The 15,563-nt window shown below is 35.8% G+C and overlaps 1 protein-coding gene across 2 annotated transcripts in view; it reads right to left on the reverse strand.

Moving 5' to 3' along the window:
• MAN1A1 (mannosidase alpha class 1A member 1) overlaps positions 1 to 15,563 on the reverse strand; it is a 132,811-nt gene that overhangs the window by 79,306 nt on the left and 37,942 nt on the right. For both annotated transcript variants that reach the window (XM_042876209.1, XM_042876218.1), the window contains exon 3: positions 9,973 to 10,088. In XM_042876209.1, coding sequence (XP_042732143.1) covers positions 9,973 to 10,088 — 116 coding nt within the window. The remainder of the gene's footprint in view (positions 1 to 9,972; positions 10,089 to 15,563) is intronic.

Below are 15,563 nucleotides of genomic sequence, written 5' to 3' on the forward strand. Positions count from 1 at the left end.
TATATCAGTGTACAACATACAATGGGTTGTGAGAATAAGGGTAGTATGGTTATGTTGTGGTTAGACCTGATGATCTTGAAGGTCTTTTCCAACCTGAGCAATTCTATGATTTGATCCATCAAAGAGACATTTAGTTGAAAAACTAGTCTAGTGAAGCTTCTTAATTTCAGCTTTTGAATGTAATTCTACTTCTTATATTTTTGCACCTCTGTAGAAAACTGGCACTGTCCTTCTAAGCTTTCAGATTCAAAAATAAGGCATTTGACGTTCATGTGTTCCTTTTACTTCTGTCAAGTTATTTTTCTGTTTCTATAGCTGTATTCAGTAGAAATCAATGCATAGTTGAGCTGCAATATTTCCTTCTTGTTTGTAGGCTTTCTTCTCATTTATCTAGTTATTTTCTCCATTTTAAATGTTCAGATGTCAATCTTAACAGGAGGGAAGAATTTGCCTCCTATTTTCTATGGATTTGAAACTCTAGCAGACTACCTTAGCAGATGAAAACAGCACTAAGTTACTTATTAGAAATATTTCTTCAGTTTTCAGTATGTATGGTACTTTGTTTAAGTAAAGGTATCTAAGCACATTACAAAGGGTTGTTCATTGTTCATCAGTTGTTAAGCTACAGACTTCAGAAAACACTCACTGACGTGCTACGTTTGTTCACTTATCCTTAAGTATATAGCTTCTCCTTTAAAATCGCCTGTGCAGTTCCTCCTTTAAAAACTGAGAATATATTTTAATTAATAGAATCCCTCTGATTTATATATAATTCATATTGTGTATGTATGCACACACACACACACGTTGTTCATTTTTTTTACACACACAAGTAAAATTAAAATAATCGAAGTCACATAGGTCTACCTATAGAGAGCACACAGCTGACATCACGTGTTGAGACTGCCAACTGAGGAGGTTTTTCTAGCGTACAAGACTGGTCAGAAGAGGTTTTTTTCCTTGTTTATCTATCTTAAAGGTTCTAAAGCTCTGCAGATTCTCCTCTTTTACTCCTTTCACAATATTTGTCTACTTACACTCTTTGGACTTAATTTGTAGTACAAAAATTTATCTGATATTTCCGCTTCAAAGTATTCACTCTGTGTCAGTGAATCCAGCAAGATGCAGAATGAAACACTTTTAAACAAGCATTCAGTTCAGCTTTAACTAGTGTAAAATTTCTATGCACTTTTTTTTTTTAATCCTATCAAAGTACATTGGGGATATAAATACAAAAATATTTAAATCCCCTACAAATCTGAACTAACAAGTACAGCTGTTCAGCTACTAAACCAGCTACCTATGTAAGAGCATAAGTTACGATGTTTATGTTAATGAAATCCAGTGCAGACAATAGCTTGTAGAGAGCTGGTCTGACTTTAAAAAGGCTGTTCAGAATACACGATGATTAAAGGTGTAGCAGGGACAGCTCTTCCTTGGAACTTGAGCTACCCTTATCCCTTCAAGAAACTCCTACAATTTGTATTTTGCTTGAGAGACTGCTTCAGAAATTAATGTTCTTTCCATTACAATCCTGAGATTCAACATAGGCAAAAAACTTTTCTTTGATGTGGGAAAGTTGAAGCTGTAAGAGGCAGATATTAGACAAGGGAATGAGTTCATGAGATATCTCAGATTGTTCCATTTCCTACAAAAACTGAATGAAATTAATGTTTGATTTGTTCCAAGTAAATTAAGTGATACATGAGCTGAGTATTTTGTCTCCAGAACCCTACATTCTACCTTTCTGGATGCAATATGGCCATTTAAGTCAGAATTATTGTGATCTTTCAAGGAACACAAAGGCCCGTTAGGAAAAGGTTAGTATATACATATTGACATCTGCTTCTAGAATTCAGATATAGACAAAAAGAACACTTTCAAGTAATCCTTGTATAACCTAAGTTGGAAGAAATCATGGATCATGAAGTCCAGCTCCCAACTCCACCCAGGATCACCCAAAATTCAAGCCCTGCATCTGAGATCACTGTTCAAGTGCTTATTGATCTCCAGCAGCTTGGGGCCATGACCAATACCCCAGGGAGTCTCTGCCAGTGCCTAACCACCCTCTCAGTGGAGAAACTTTCCTAATATCCAGACTGAACTTCCCGTGACAAAGCAATGTGAATAAAGATTCTACTATTGAACTTCAAAGATTAACTGCACTGTAATCCTGCATGTTTGCTGAAGTGTTGATCTTACAAGACATTTCTTGAAACTAATCATTCTTTTAATGTTAGCAGTTTTCCAATACTTCACTTGCACACATCCTTGACCCTTTGTCAAAATCCTCACGTGAAACCTTTATACAAGATGCTGAAGCAGACATGATGAATGAAATGGACAGGCATTTCAGGAAAGGAAGATTTGAAAGCTGTTACGTTTCATAAGGTAGTTACTCTTAAACTCATTATACCAGGCTAGTAGTATAAAATCTGGAAATCACAGAGATTACTGTAATTTGCAAAATGGTTAGAGGTTGTGTAATTTCATATCAAAGAAACACTTATCTCTAAATGGAATGCTCACATGAAGAAGTAGTCTATTGAGAAAATTGAACTTGTCTGAATTTTACTGCTATCTCAACTTCATCCATCTTTTTGGTTTGATTTTTTTTTTATTATGTGTTTAAAATGCCATAACCCTATCCATCACTATCTTTTCATGTTTTCAATTATAATTCATATACAGAAATGCACAAGTCTGTATACTTCTACTCAGAAGTCAAATCCCAAATAATGAATGCTATTTTTTATTTTGCTTTCAGATCCAGATGTAGACAAATAACTTCTGAACAGCTTAACAATATCATCATATATAAGTAAAAGAAAAAAACACTATCTTTATCTCCCAAGGTTTTTACTGTTTTCCTTCAGCTGAAGAAACCAGAAGTTATTTTAATTTCAAATTTCAGATTTCTCCTTCAAGCCTTCCTTGTATCACCGCATAGCTGATATAGGAAATGTTTCAATTAATTCTGTTATATCTAATAGGACTTCTGTAAGGAGCAGTAACTGGATGTATTTATTTTAAAATGACTATGATGTTCCTTTCTATGTTCATAGGTGTGGAAGTTGGCACTGACCAATTGGATAGATATAACTTCTAATTTCACAGCCTTTTCATGAGTATTTTCATTTAGATTACATGATTGTGTAAGACAATATCTGATATAACCTTGTCAGTGCACATCTGCTTATCTCTCACTGTTACTATGCAGATTCATCTTGCTCTAGCTGCTCTCCTTTTACAAAGTATTCTGAAAATATATAGATGTATGAGAGAGTGATATGTGTCTGACATCAGTGGACAAAGGGAAGGTGACCAATGTCATCTACCTGGAATTGTGTGAGGCTTTTGACATGGTCCCCCACGATATCCTAATCTCAAAATTGGAGAGATACAGATTTGAGGAGTGGACTATTTGGTAGATAAGGAGTTTGTTGGAAGGTCAAAGACAGAGGGTTGTGGTAAATGGCAATATCACAGGCCTCCACCTGGACATGAGTGGTGTCCCCCAGGTGTCTGTCTTGGCACTGGTACTTTTCAATATCTTCATCAAAAGCACTGATAATGGGCTCAAGTGCACCCTCAGCAAGCTTGTCAATGACACCAAGCTGAGTTTGTGGTTTACACGTTAGAAGGAAGTGAAGCCATCCAGAGGGACCTTGATAAACTTGAAGGTGGATCCTGGCTGAAAAACTGAACAGAAGCCAGCACTGAGCTATTGCAGCTCAGAAGGCCAATGGTATCCTGGACTCCATCAGAAGCTTCAACCAGTTGTCTTTGAGTTTAATGCTGAAGGCAATGTACATGTAAAAAATGCTACTTGTCAGATGGGCTCTCCTGGAGCCTTGTCTTACACAAGTGCTCCAGATTCCTAAAGATCAGTAATCTCATCCTCTGGACCATTTCCATAGCATACCTTTCTCCTGAAAATTTTCCTCTCCACAGTTATAGATCAAAGCCAAGATAGTTTTTATCTATGTTTTCTCATGGGAAGTAACCCTCACTTATAACACAACAACTGAAGTAAAATTTTATTTATCTAGCATCAGCTTCCACCCGGCACTCATTGGCACTGGTAGTTGCTCTGTCACTCACAATTCAATTAGGGAAATTACTGTGTGCCTTTATGTGGGTAAACATACTCACAATAATCAGGGCACCTTAATTTGTATTTTTTAAATAACTCATTCTCTTGTTTTTCATAAAGATCCAAATAAGGCTTCAATCCTACCAACAATTTATTTCAGTATTTGTCATTGGACAGATTAATTCCCAACTTTTTTTTCCCCAATCAGTTCTGTTCTTGTGTCATTATGAGTGTAACAAAATTTTGGCCATCTCATGTGCATTTCCATATATTATTTCTATGTACAAGGAAAAGTTATTTACACACAAACACATCTCTCACTGTACAAGCATCCCTCACAAACAGCCTGTATCCTGCAGGTTAACAAACCATACAATACAACTCCAGGGACCCTGCACTGAACAACACTGAATAATGCACATAATTCTAGACTGAAAAAATAGACTGAAAGGGACCATGTTTCAAGTGAAATGATTTGTATTTGTAGTTAAAGATTACTATTGAGTAATAATATTCCTGCACTTAAACACAAAGGTTGGGAACAACAACAAAACTTGGCATTTTCAAGCAGTCCAGGAAGTGAAAAACAGACATGAAGAATATTATAACAGCTTACATTAATCTACAGTAATTTAACAACATTCCAGTTACTTGCAACTATAGAAAGAAAGTTTAATTCATAGTCCACAACTGAAATTTGGTAGCAGTTTGCACTCAGTTCCCATTCACAAGGGAAGCAATTTTAGCAACCTTTATTGCAAGCATCAAAGCCTTATTACTACACAGCATGTTGTTTTAAGCTTACTGCTGTATACCCACACCAGCAAACAGTAAGACCTTAAACAGTCACACTGTTATGAACACTAGCAGAAAAAGAACTGCATTTAATAACAAATCTGCCAACATCTCCTTTTAACCTATCAAAACAATATTTTGCAATCAAAACAAAATCAAGTCACTTTGAAGTCTAGTGTTTAGAGTGTACTAATAAGTTATATGGCAAACTAGTGAACAAATAGTCACACAAACCATCTTCAAATGCTGCCTTTAAGTCTCGTCACTGACCTATTATAGTTGAAGTCCATTTACTTACACCTCTCACACATGGTTTTTGTTCCTTTTTAAGAAGGAAAGCTATCTTGTATTAGGAATCTTTTTGATTTTCTCATTTAAAGAGAAAGGGAAAAAAAAAGAATGAAGTGCAAAAAATCCATTTGTCTCCAAAAGAGAACTTCAGATTATGGACTGTTAAAAGTAATTACTCCTCAGTCATAATGTCTATAGTTTCAGCACAGTAGGTTTAAAATTTGTAAATGCTGAAGTTTGAAATAAACAGTTTGCATTCTAAAAGTTTGTCTTATTACTTACTTCCATGCTACAGAACTTCTGAACTAAATGTAAATGCACAAAGCATTGTTAATTAAATGTAAGTAATATTTGGTATTCTGGAAAAGGGGCACATGGCAGCAGAGATGTATGTAATTTCACGTTTTTGTACTTAAACATTTTTTTAGTTTCCAAAAGTAGACGTACGATAAGCAAAGCCTTCAAGCTTCACAATGGTTTATAAGATCAGATAGTGACCGATGTCTGTAAACAGCTTTGCTTAAGACTGCTGGCAGGACAGAAGCCTTAATTGATCCTTGCCATTTTAACTATTCCCTTCTCTTCAGGCAGTTCCCCAACTCAGTACAGAATGAAAAGCTCTTACGACTTTTCCCACAGCACAGCCTCAGCTCTTTTCTAAGGAGATGCATCCTGTGAAGCTAAGAAGGAAAGGTATCCTTGATGAGATAGATAATGCACAACAACTCAGTGCTCACACAAAATATTAATGAGAGTCAAATTATCCACATAGACAGATCTACTGCATAGACCTCTTCTTTCCATCTGAGTAAGCAATCTTAACTTTTTATCATCCTCCATTTTGGCCAAAATAGAGCGAGACGAGGCGAACATAGCAAAGTACTCTAAAAAACAGCAAGGAAGTTATTTTAGTCAGGATTCAAATTCAGCTTTGAGAAATTTTCTAGTACAGGAAACAATTTTTCTCTTTGCCCAAACAAGCTCCTTTTTTTCTGCTCCACACCTTTTCTCTGTTCTGGTCCTGCCTCATTTCACCCACTTTAGAATGCTAAACAGGTCAAGGCATGAATCTAAGCACTGTTCAACATCACATTTCATTGTTAGCACTTTCTGGTCAGATTTTGGTCCCCATTTTTCCAGTCCAGGCATGACTGGTCAAAGACCATTCCCAATATACGGAATAGGCAAGTTCATCTTTCTGAAGTGAAGGAGTTCAGCATGGCTAGAGAGCACTTCATTTAAGTGTGGAGGCTGAGCTACCCTCCTTTCTCCAGAACTTAAGACTAATTTCATCTTCTGCATCCAGTTAGTTACAGACCTCTGCCATCTTTCTATCATAACAGAGAGGAGGAACAAAAGCAAGCCTCCAGCTCTGAGTCTTCCCCATGCTAATCCTGCTGGTTCCTCTGCCTCACCACTCAGAATAGGAAGAAAGATCTGCTAGCCTCACATCCTAGAGAAGATTGAGTGTTCAGGTACAGTAGTGAAATGCCATCAATTCTATTCCTTAACAGCTCCTAGACCTCCAGTGCTCTGCCAAATGGCCAAGCTCCTCCACCGCTACTTACTGGCTCCTGAACCCTTCATATGTTTTATTTAACCTGTAATCTCTTTTCCCAAGGCTCAGTTCATTTTGCTTCACCAAAGTCTGATAGCCTTTCTTCCCTGGTTTGAAGTACAAGTTGGCTGTTGGTAGAGAAACTCTTACAGAAAGCTATGAGTGCTTTGTTTGTGCGCATGCCACAAAGCAAATAGGGAAAAATAAAGACAGAGAAGCACACAGAAGTGTGTAGTTATAGATAGGAAACAGTCAAGTTCCCTAGTGGTCCTGTAAAATATAGCATCTTTTTTCCTCAGTTGTAGCATGTGCTAAGGTCAGAGCATATCTTTTATTAACTGAAGATTAAAGACACATCCCCACACATGTGAAGCTATTTAATAGAAAACATAGCACACCTCTATGATGCAAACATCATGGATTTATCCGCTGCTAAATGTCAAATATTTCTAAAGGTCTGAGTATATCTACATTTCTTAAAATATCAACAGAACAAGAACATGCAAATTCTGAAATAACCATTTTGCTTGATTGAAACTTCAGCAAGGCATCAAATACAAAGAATTTCAGTAGTTACATGCATAGATACTGAGCACTGCAATGCTCAGATACCTCAGTTTCAAAAACGAAGGGCAATCAACTCCGGTTCTAATGAAAACAGCCTCAGCTTATTGTACTGCAAAATGAGGTCTCTTCCAAACAAGTTCACTCACAGGTTTACCAGGAAGAGTGGCATATACTTATCCAGAATTTTTCTTCCTAAATTGAAACTTGTCTATCTTTCTCAAGAAAGGAAAAAGAGAAGCCAGAAAATTTATTGGAGGAACTGAAATCTAATGTGAAGTAATGATGCCATTTCCCACTATGACATCTTTATTCTAAAAAGTCCTTCTGTGCAGACAAACTAATAGCTACACTACAAAGTGAAATTTGGAAACTTTTATGACCGCATAATGAGAATGATATATTGCTAGCCAAATGGTTCAAGACATACACCGAGTATCTGAAGTATTATTAATTTTCAGAGAAGATAGCTTCCAGTATCCAGCTGCATTGCACTAGAATACAAACACAAAAGATTCTACCATAGATTACACTCACTGATTTTTTTTTTTTTTTAAATATCTTAAGGATTTAGGAACAGCAGTTCCAAGATTTAATGTATAGAAAATCTAATCCTATTTATACAAATTAAGGTCAAATATGCTTGCTTAAAAGCCAATTAAGTAGTCATTGCCTAGGAAATGACCAGAAATGTTTTATAATGCTTCTAATAAATAGCTTTTAAAGGTAGGTCTATGTGTCAGTTATTAAAAACCAAATCAATTTCATAGGAAAAGGGCTTATGAAACACATGTCAGTAATAATATACAAAATATTAAAGCAGAAAATGTTTGATAATGCCAGAAACATGGCTATGCTTTCACTTTAAACACTTAAAAAGAAAAAGGCCCCGTGTACTTTGCATTAAGTAATTTCCATCTTTTCATTGTAAGACAGAGATACAAAACAGCATTTGAATTTGGAACTTAAAATGGAAAACTAAACAAGTAGCTTCAGACACCTCTGTCATTAAACAAACAGATTATGTGACCAATATTAAAGTTGAAAGTAATAACAAATTACTTGTTTTACTTGTTACTTGTTTTAATTTCCTCACTCTAACTTGGGAAAATTAATTCAGCTCTGTATGACTATGAAGTGTTATGAAAACACTATGCAAGCTGCTGAACTCAGGACAGTTATTTCAGATACTGTTATTGATGCATTACATTATTATCTGTAAAGTAGTGTTGGTAAATCTGTTGGATTACTACAATGACTGACTAATGTAATACAAAATTGCAGACATTTTGACAGAAATCTTATAGCTTTGACTTATTCTTCCTCAGTAGGAGGAGCAGAAATGGTAGGCAGCACCACCTATAAGAAGTTTGCAACAGAAAAAATAGCAAGACCTCTGAAAAAATAATAATTTTAATTTATTAATGTAAACTTTAAAGGTTTTAGAACATTCCTCCAAGCAGAGCTCAGTTTTCCCTTTAAAGAGATTGTTATTTTCTATGATATTTTGTTCTTACATTTTTTAGTTCCTAATGCTAAGCTAATAAGAAAAAAAATCTTACATTGTAAAAATTTCTACAGAAATATTCTTATGCTGAGGATATACTTAGTGTGTTGTTCAGACATCTGATGCTACTCAAAAGCACAGTTTAATATTCTGTATTTACATCATTAACATAAATATAAATGCATGCTAAATTGCTGCTTATATAAACTATATAATATCCTCTCTTATTAACACCTCTTTCTTAAATTGATAATTATTTTCAAGTATGTAAGAGAAGCTAATTAAACATGACTTTTACATATTAGAAAGAGTACTTTGTTTGCAGAAAGTGTTTCTACCATGATGCACCTTTACTACAAGAGATTTACAGAGCTCAGTGCGCTGTGCCTACAATGCTTTCTGTACTTTACTGGGACTACTCTGAGCAGTGTAGCTACTCCATTATCTCCCTGCACCCGATAATTATATTACATGCTCATGCCCACAAAAAAGAAGAAAAAAAAAAGGACCACGACCAGCCCTTCTCAATTTAACTGAAGTTTTATAGTTGCTCTAGCTGTTCTGTGCAAGAACATTTCAAGAATAAAAGCTTTATAAATGAACTCTCAAGTGCATACTTACCAGTTAATAGGATGATTTGTACATGCAGGTTTAATGACCTAGTGCCTCATGTGGCTAAAGCAGTTTGAGCTGAGCTGAGTTCAGTGTAAGTCACGGGATTGAGCTTTACTAGAACACTCAAAGGAATTTAAATGATTATGTGCTACTTGTAGCCTTCTCTAAATGTAAGTCTAACTTATGGAAGATTTCAGAAAGAAAAATTATTAAGTCTTTATGTAGATAATAAATAATGTTTGCATTGAAGTCCTGATAATTCTATCCAGAAACATTTAAAAGTTTGTTGCAAATTTTACAATGATACCCTTATTACCTTTTCCTTGCTTCAGTTCATTGCCTCCTGTCCACATAAATCTTTCAAACTGAAAAACTGCCACTAGGCAGTGCAGTAAGTTCAATACATTCCTGCTTCTTGCTAGGTTCTAGCTATTGATAATCTAAATGCTGTAGCCAGATATCATACTTGCAACACTAGAATCCAGCCCTCAGTTGGTTCTTAGATACTAAACAAACCATTAAGTATTAATCATTAACACTACTTACCACATTAAAGTCTAAATTTTTTTCAACCCACTCCTTGGCTTCCTTGAATTCCTCTTTCATTTCCATGATGTACAGTGTATCAAGGGCATCCACTATTGTTGCTCCTTGAATGTTACCTGAAATAAATAAATTCAGAGATTTACTTTCCAACAGAAGCTTTTCAGTTAAATCTAATTAATTCAAATTAATTCTAATTTCAAAATCCAGTTTTAATTAATCCAAATAAAAATGAGAAATATAGGCATTCAAATGGGCAACTAGTAATTCACAGCCTTAAATTTGATTTCCATGCTGCTACACTATATCACAATATTTAAGTAGTTCTTCCACTAAGTCTGTTTTGAAGAGTAGTTCTAATGCACTGCGTTTTCAACCATGGTTTTGCATTTTTTAACACTGATAAAACCATTCACTGTAAAATACAATTCACAGAAGATAATAAATCTCATTGAGAAATGACTGATCCTGAAAAAAATAATTGCTTTGTATTTTTATACTCTATACTCAATAAAGGACAAAAATTTAAGAAACAGATAAGCGATGATCACATTTCATTTAGGCTAGTCCTTTCTCAAGTATCCTCTCTGAAAAAAAATTCTCTGATATTATGCATCATCACATAGCCTGCACATAATACCATTATGGAGAGCAAAGGTAATCATGTGTACATCTGAATTTCTCAGCTTAGAAGACTGTCACATGAAGAATTTTAGAGAAAGTTCTGTGCATTTGTGCAAGTAGTGTCCTTCTACTTCTTTTGTATCAATGGATAATAGTCAGTTTAGCTCAGCCTTCAAGTAAGATTGCAAAATGAAGTGTCACCCGTATGTTCACTTCGATATGCATTAAATATGTGTTCATGATCCTGTATTAAAAGACTGCTGTGGAAGGTGGACAAGAAAATGAACTGATCCCAAATGACATTCCCATGTTTCCTTGAAATTTATGACAACCTTCTCAAAACAGCATTTTGTCTAGAGTTTCCTATTTACTGAAGACTGTACAGAATTCAGTTTGGGCCAATTTATTCAATTTGGAATTTATGAATTTAGCTCCAACAATCTTCATAATTAATGCAAATTACTATTAAGATAATCTTCAGAGAAGACCCTAGACACAAAAGTAACCATTTATACCTGCAAAATAATTTAGGCTGCAAAACCAAAGAAAGTATTTAGATCTAATCCCTCTTTCACCAGCAAAGCTAATGACTCAGGTGGATAATTGATTACTCAATCAGGGATAGATATCCTTTGGTAAATAACAAGAGAGTAGCTGCAAAGAACTTCACAGAATTTGAATAGAGTTCTGAGACATTTGAGAAAAAAGTAAGCTTGGGTTTGTAAACTTTTGCCATGCATCAGGATTGAATTATTCATATTTGACTTAGAAGTTAATCATTTCAGTGAATTCTTTTGTGTTCATGTCAATGGCTCACAGGCTGGTTCGGCTGGGTTCTGTGGCTAGTGGGGCAGAGGGATTTCGCAAATCCACACCTCTGGAAAAGGGAAACGGGGGACCCTAAATGACTGAAAACAGTGGCAACAATCTGAGGAGAAACAAATTTACTAAATAAGGTATCGGAATGCAAGATAACACACCATAATATAATATAATTAGAACGGAAGCTAATAAACTAAATACAATGAGAATATCTGAAAGCTATAGGCCTTACACTAGTGTGAAGTGATGCGTGTGGTCAGGACAAGCAGCAGGGAGGAGAGGCTGACGATCGAAAGAAGGAATGTCAGATGATCTACAGAGCCTTATATCTGCTCGCCCTGAGCAGAAATGATAACTGCACAGCAAACAGTCTTCTGGGGAATGTAGTTCTTCTTCTCTTCTGGGACCGGAATCCGGAACTGGAGCATTAACACTTTAGCTCCCAATGCACTACATGATTTTATAACATGGAATACCGATAACAAAAATCACAAAACCATGACAGTTCACCATCACTGTGATAATCTCCTTCCTCATGAAATGGAGGAATGACTGGAGGTCTCTGTATAACAGGACTGACATTACTTTCTCAGCTTGAGATTGCAGACAGGAAATAACTTCCCATTTTTATCCTCTTAGAAATATAATAGTAGGTAACAATTGATCAAGGCAGCCTTAACAAATAAGTAGCAACCCTGCTCATGGCAAGGGAGTTGGAACTAGATGATTTGTAAGGTCCATTCCTAACCTAAGACATTCTATATTTCTGTGATTATTATAAGTTATTTCATACATGTAATAAAATTAGACAATTTATCTGTTTCAGCAGTTACTGATTACTTGTGCCATCTATCATTGTTTCTGGAATGTCCCTTTCCTACTGTAAAAAAAAAGTCATCTATATATTCTCCCAGATATTCCGGTAATAAAACTGCAGCATACTTTGGTAACAAGTGAATACTGTCTTCTCAGAGCTTACTTGGAACATGACTGCCTTTCTCTCATACTAAAGGAAATTCATCCCCTTAAACATGTTCAAGCAACTTATACTTCTACTGAGCTCATGAGAAAATGAGAATGAGTACAGAAAACTGCTAGAGAACATGCTCAAGAACCTTTTTGCAAAGACTATACATATTTAGTGATTACACACACACAAAAGCAGCTCATAGTGAACTTTTCAACTGAGCTCTACCTAGAAGAAAAATAATCTACAACCTGATTTCCTTAAGTGGATTTTGACAGGTTCAGTGCAGTGACATTTCCTTTGGTAATCACTTTGTAAAACAGCCAATACCATCTCCAGTCACACTTTCAATTTTAAGGTCTAGTGCTTGAGTTGCAACTCACTACTTAGTCAGAAGAGGATTCAACCTTACTGAGAACTTGCCCTTGGAATTACACACATCTTACTTTTTCCTGGCTCTGGGATACACAGAACCACATTGTGGCCTACTTTGAGTAGAAACATCCCTTCTGAGCAGAGAGAAAAGAATGGGAGAATCTCTAGTATATTTTTGAAAAAATCTTATCCGTTATTCTGAAGGTTTCAGAAGATAATGAGACTTAAATAGTTAAATTTGTTTCAAACAGTTACACTTCAACAATCTTGAGAAAAGATAAAAGAACACAGAGAGGGATGTTTGAGAGCCAGTTAGAATCCAGTTATGACATGTAAGCAACTGTAGTTTACACTAAGTTAACCAACAGGATAATCCAAACTTAAGAGCATTAAGGAAATTGTGTAGTTCTTCATCTATAGCCAGTCAGACAAAGAAGAGGAAAATAATAATAATAATAATGAAATTAAATGATCATTTTGCTATTATGAATTAAAATCAAATATTTCACAAGCCAATATATGCTATGCTTCTCAGAGCACATCAGACAAATAATTAAATAGTTATCTGTCTTGTTAACTTCTATACAATATTCTGAAGAAATTACGTAGAAGTCAAGGCCTATGATAAACAAAGATTATTCCTACGCGTTTAAATTACATGCTCATTTTCATAAGACATAATATTTGGACAGGACAACTGTCCTGTTATATGCTTAAAGAACAGCTATAAATTGGATTAACATCTATTTACAAAAAAGTGCCAGCAAAGCTGCAATCCTCAAGTGAGTGTTCCACAGTTGACCTAGGCAGAAAGAAACTATCAGAAGTAATACTTCAAGTAAATGTGTACACCTGAAGCAATTATGTATTTATTTAGCAAATAATACAAGATATTTTATACTCAGGGTATAGAAAATGGACTGAAATTCATAAAATGTAAGCTTGAAGTGAATAATTGATAATAAAAATGATAACCAGATGCACAGGTCTACCAAAGTGAAACACAATCTCTACCAAAAACTCCAAAACAAATACTCATATATGCTAGCTTTGGGTTTACCTGGCAAGGTTTTGGTATCAGGATAGATGTAGGGGTGACCTCTGTGAGCAGAGCCCAGCACTGCTCCATGTCAGATCATAGCCAGCTCCAAAAGGGACCCATCACTGCAAGAGCTGACATATGAGCAACAGCTGCGCCTCTGTGAGAACAGAATGAAGAAAGGGAAACACTACTGCACAGCAGCAGCTGAGAGAGAAGATGGGAGCAAGCAAGCAAGGTTAGTGCAGAATGAGTGCAGAAGGAGCTCCAAGTGTGGAGCAGAAGTTCCCTGCAGACCAGGAGAGACCCGTGGTGAAGCAGGCTATGCCCCTGCAGCCCATGGACTCCACACAGAGCAGATCTTCAAGTACAGCCATAGAGGAGCCCATGGTGCAGCATTTCCATTGCATTTTCTCTTCCCTTGAGGAGGGAGATGAGAGAGAGTTGTGGGGTTTACCTGTCCATCAGGGTGAAACAACCACAATTTTACTTCCTTTGTTAAACTTGCTACTGCATTTATCTGTCCCCTATACTAACAGCATCACTTCTTCCATTTAAGTAACTAATAAAGAACATGTAAAATAGCCTACAAGATAGTTAACTAAAAGAAAGCAAAAGAAATCAGTCAACATCTAAAGAACATCGTTTCAAGTTCAACAAGGTGGTAACTTTAACAACACTCTGGAAGAATCTGAAAAAGACTACTACTGTTGTGGATGATGACTCAAGACAACTAATTAACTAGAATTTTGTAATAGCTGGATAAACAGAGCAGTTTAGATTGTCCCTGCATAGTAAGCAATAAGTCAATTTAACAATACCCTTTTTAAAATCCAACAAAGCTACATACACACAACTAAGAAAATTAGAATACATTAGAGAATGGAGTAGCGCCTCCACAGTAAGTGAGCAGAGAAGACTAAGAAAAAAAAAAAGTGTGGTCACAGGATGAATAACTTCATACAAGTTTCCAGGGAGATAGTGCAGGGAGAACTGCTGTCCTTGGAAGACAAGCTTATTATGACAGCTCTGTGACAGAGTGTATGTGGCCACACAGTTTAAGAAACTCAACTGGCTCATGGCCAAGCTGTTTGAAGGGTAGGCCGAGAAATGTTTATTTGTCAGTCTCAGGCTTTTAGATAAGGCATTTTTTTTTGCCAGGAGAGTCGAATATAGCATACAGTCAGGTTGCCAGAATCAGTGCATGTTGGTACATTTAATAACGTGTTCACAATTTCCCTCCCAGCCCCCACATATGAAGTTTTTATTCTCCAGAACACCCACATTTGTTGTCACCAAATACATTTGGATAATATACATGCATACATACATATTTGCACGCATTTTTGTGAATCAGATAAAAAAAAATGTAATTTCCAAGCATGTCAAAGAAAACACTACATGGAGAAGTTTCAGAAATCTGTCTTAATGCATTTCCTAAAAAAATAGTGGAAACTACACAGAGATACGGCCTTCCCCTTATCCTTCTCAAAATTAAGTGCTTTTATTCTTTCTGACATGGTATCATACTTGGAATGGAAAAAAACTGGGGAAAAGCATAGAGCAAAACTGAGAGGAATGGAATGACCTATGAAGTGACCTCATATCGTTATATACACCTGCTTCCTCACCTGTAATAATTTACTGTCCAATAGGCATAATAAACTAGAACTTCTTGTTCATGCATACACAGAAAATATGAGTAGAACATTGTTTTTTTCTTCCAGAAAGTGACATATTTGTGTTTTTCAATTGAAATGTGAAAAT

Source organism: Lagopus leucura, unplaced genomic scaffold (genome assembly GCF_019238085.1).
Source record: "Lagopus leucura isolate 7727_CA_CO unplaced genomic scaffold, USGS_WTPT01 Super-Scaffold_73, whole genome shotgun sequence".
Taxonomy (NCBI): domain Eukaryota; kingdom Metazoa; phylum Chordata; class Aves; order Galliformes; family Phasianidae; genus Lagopus; species Lagopus leucura.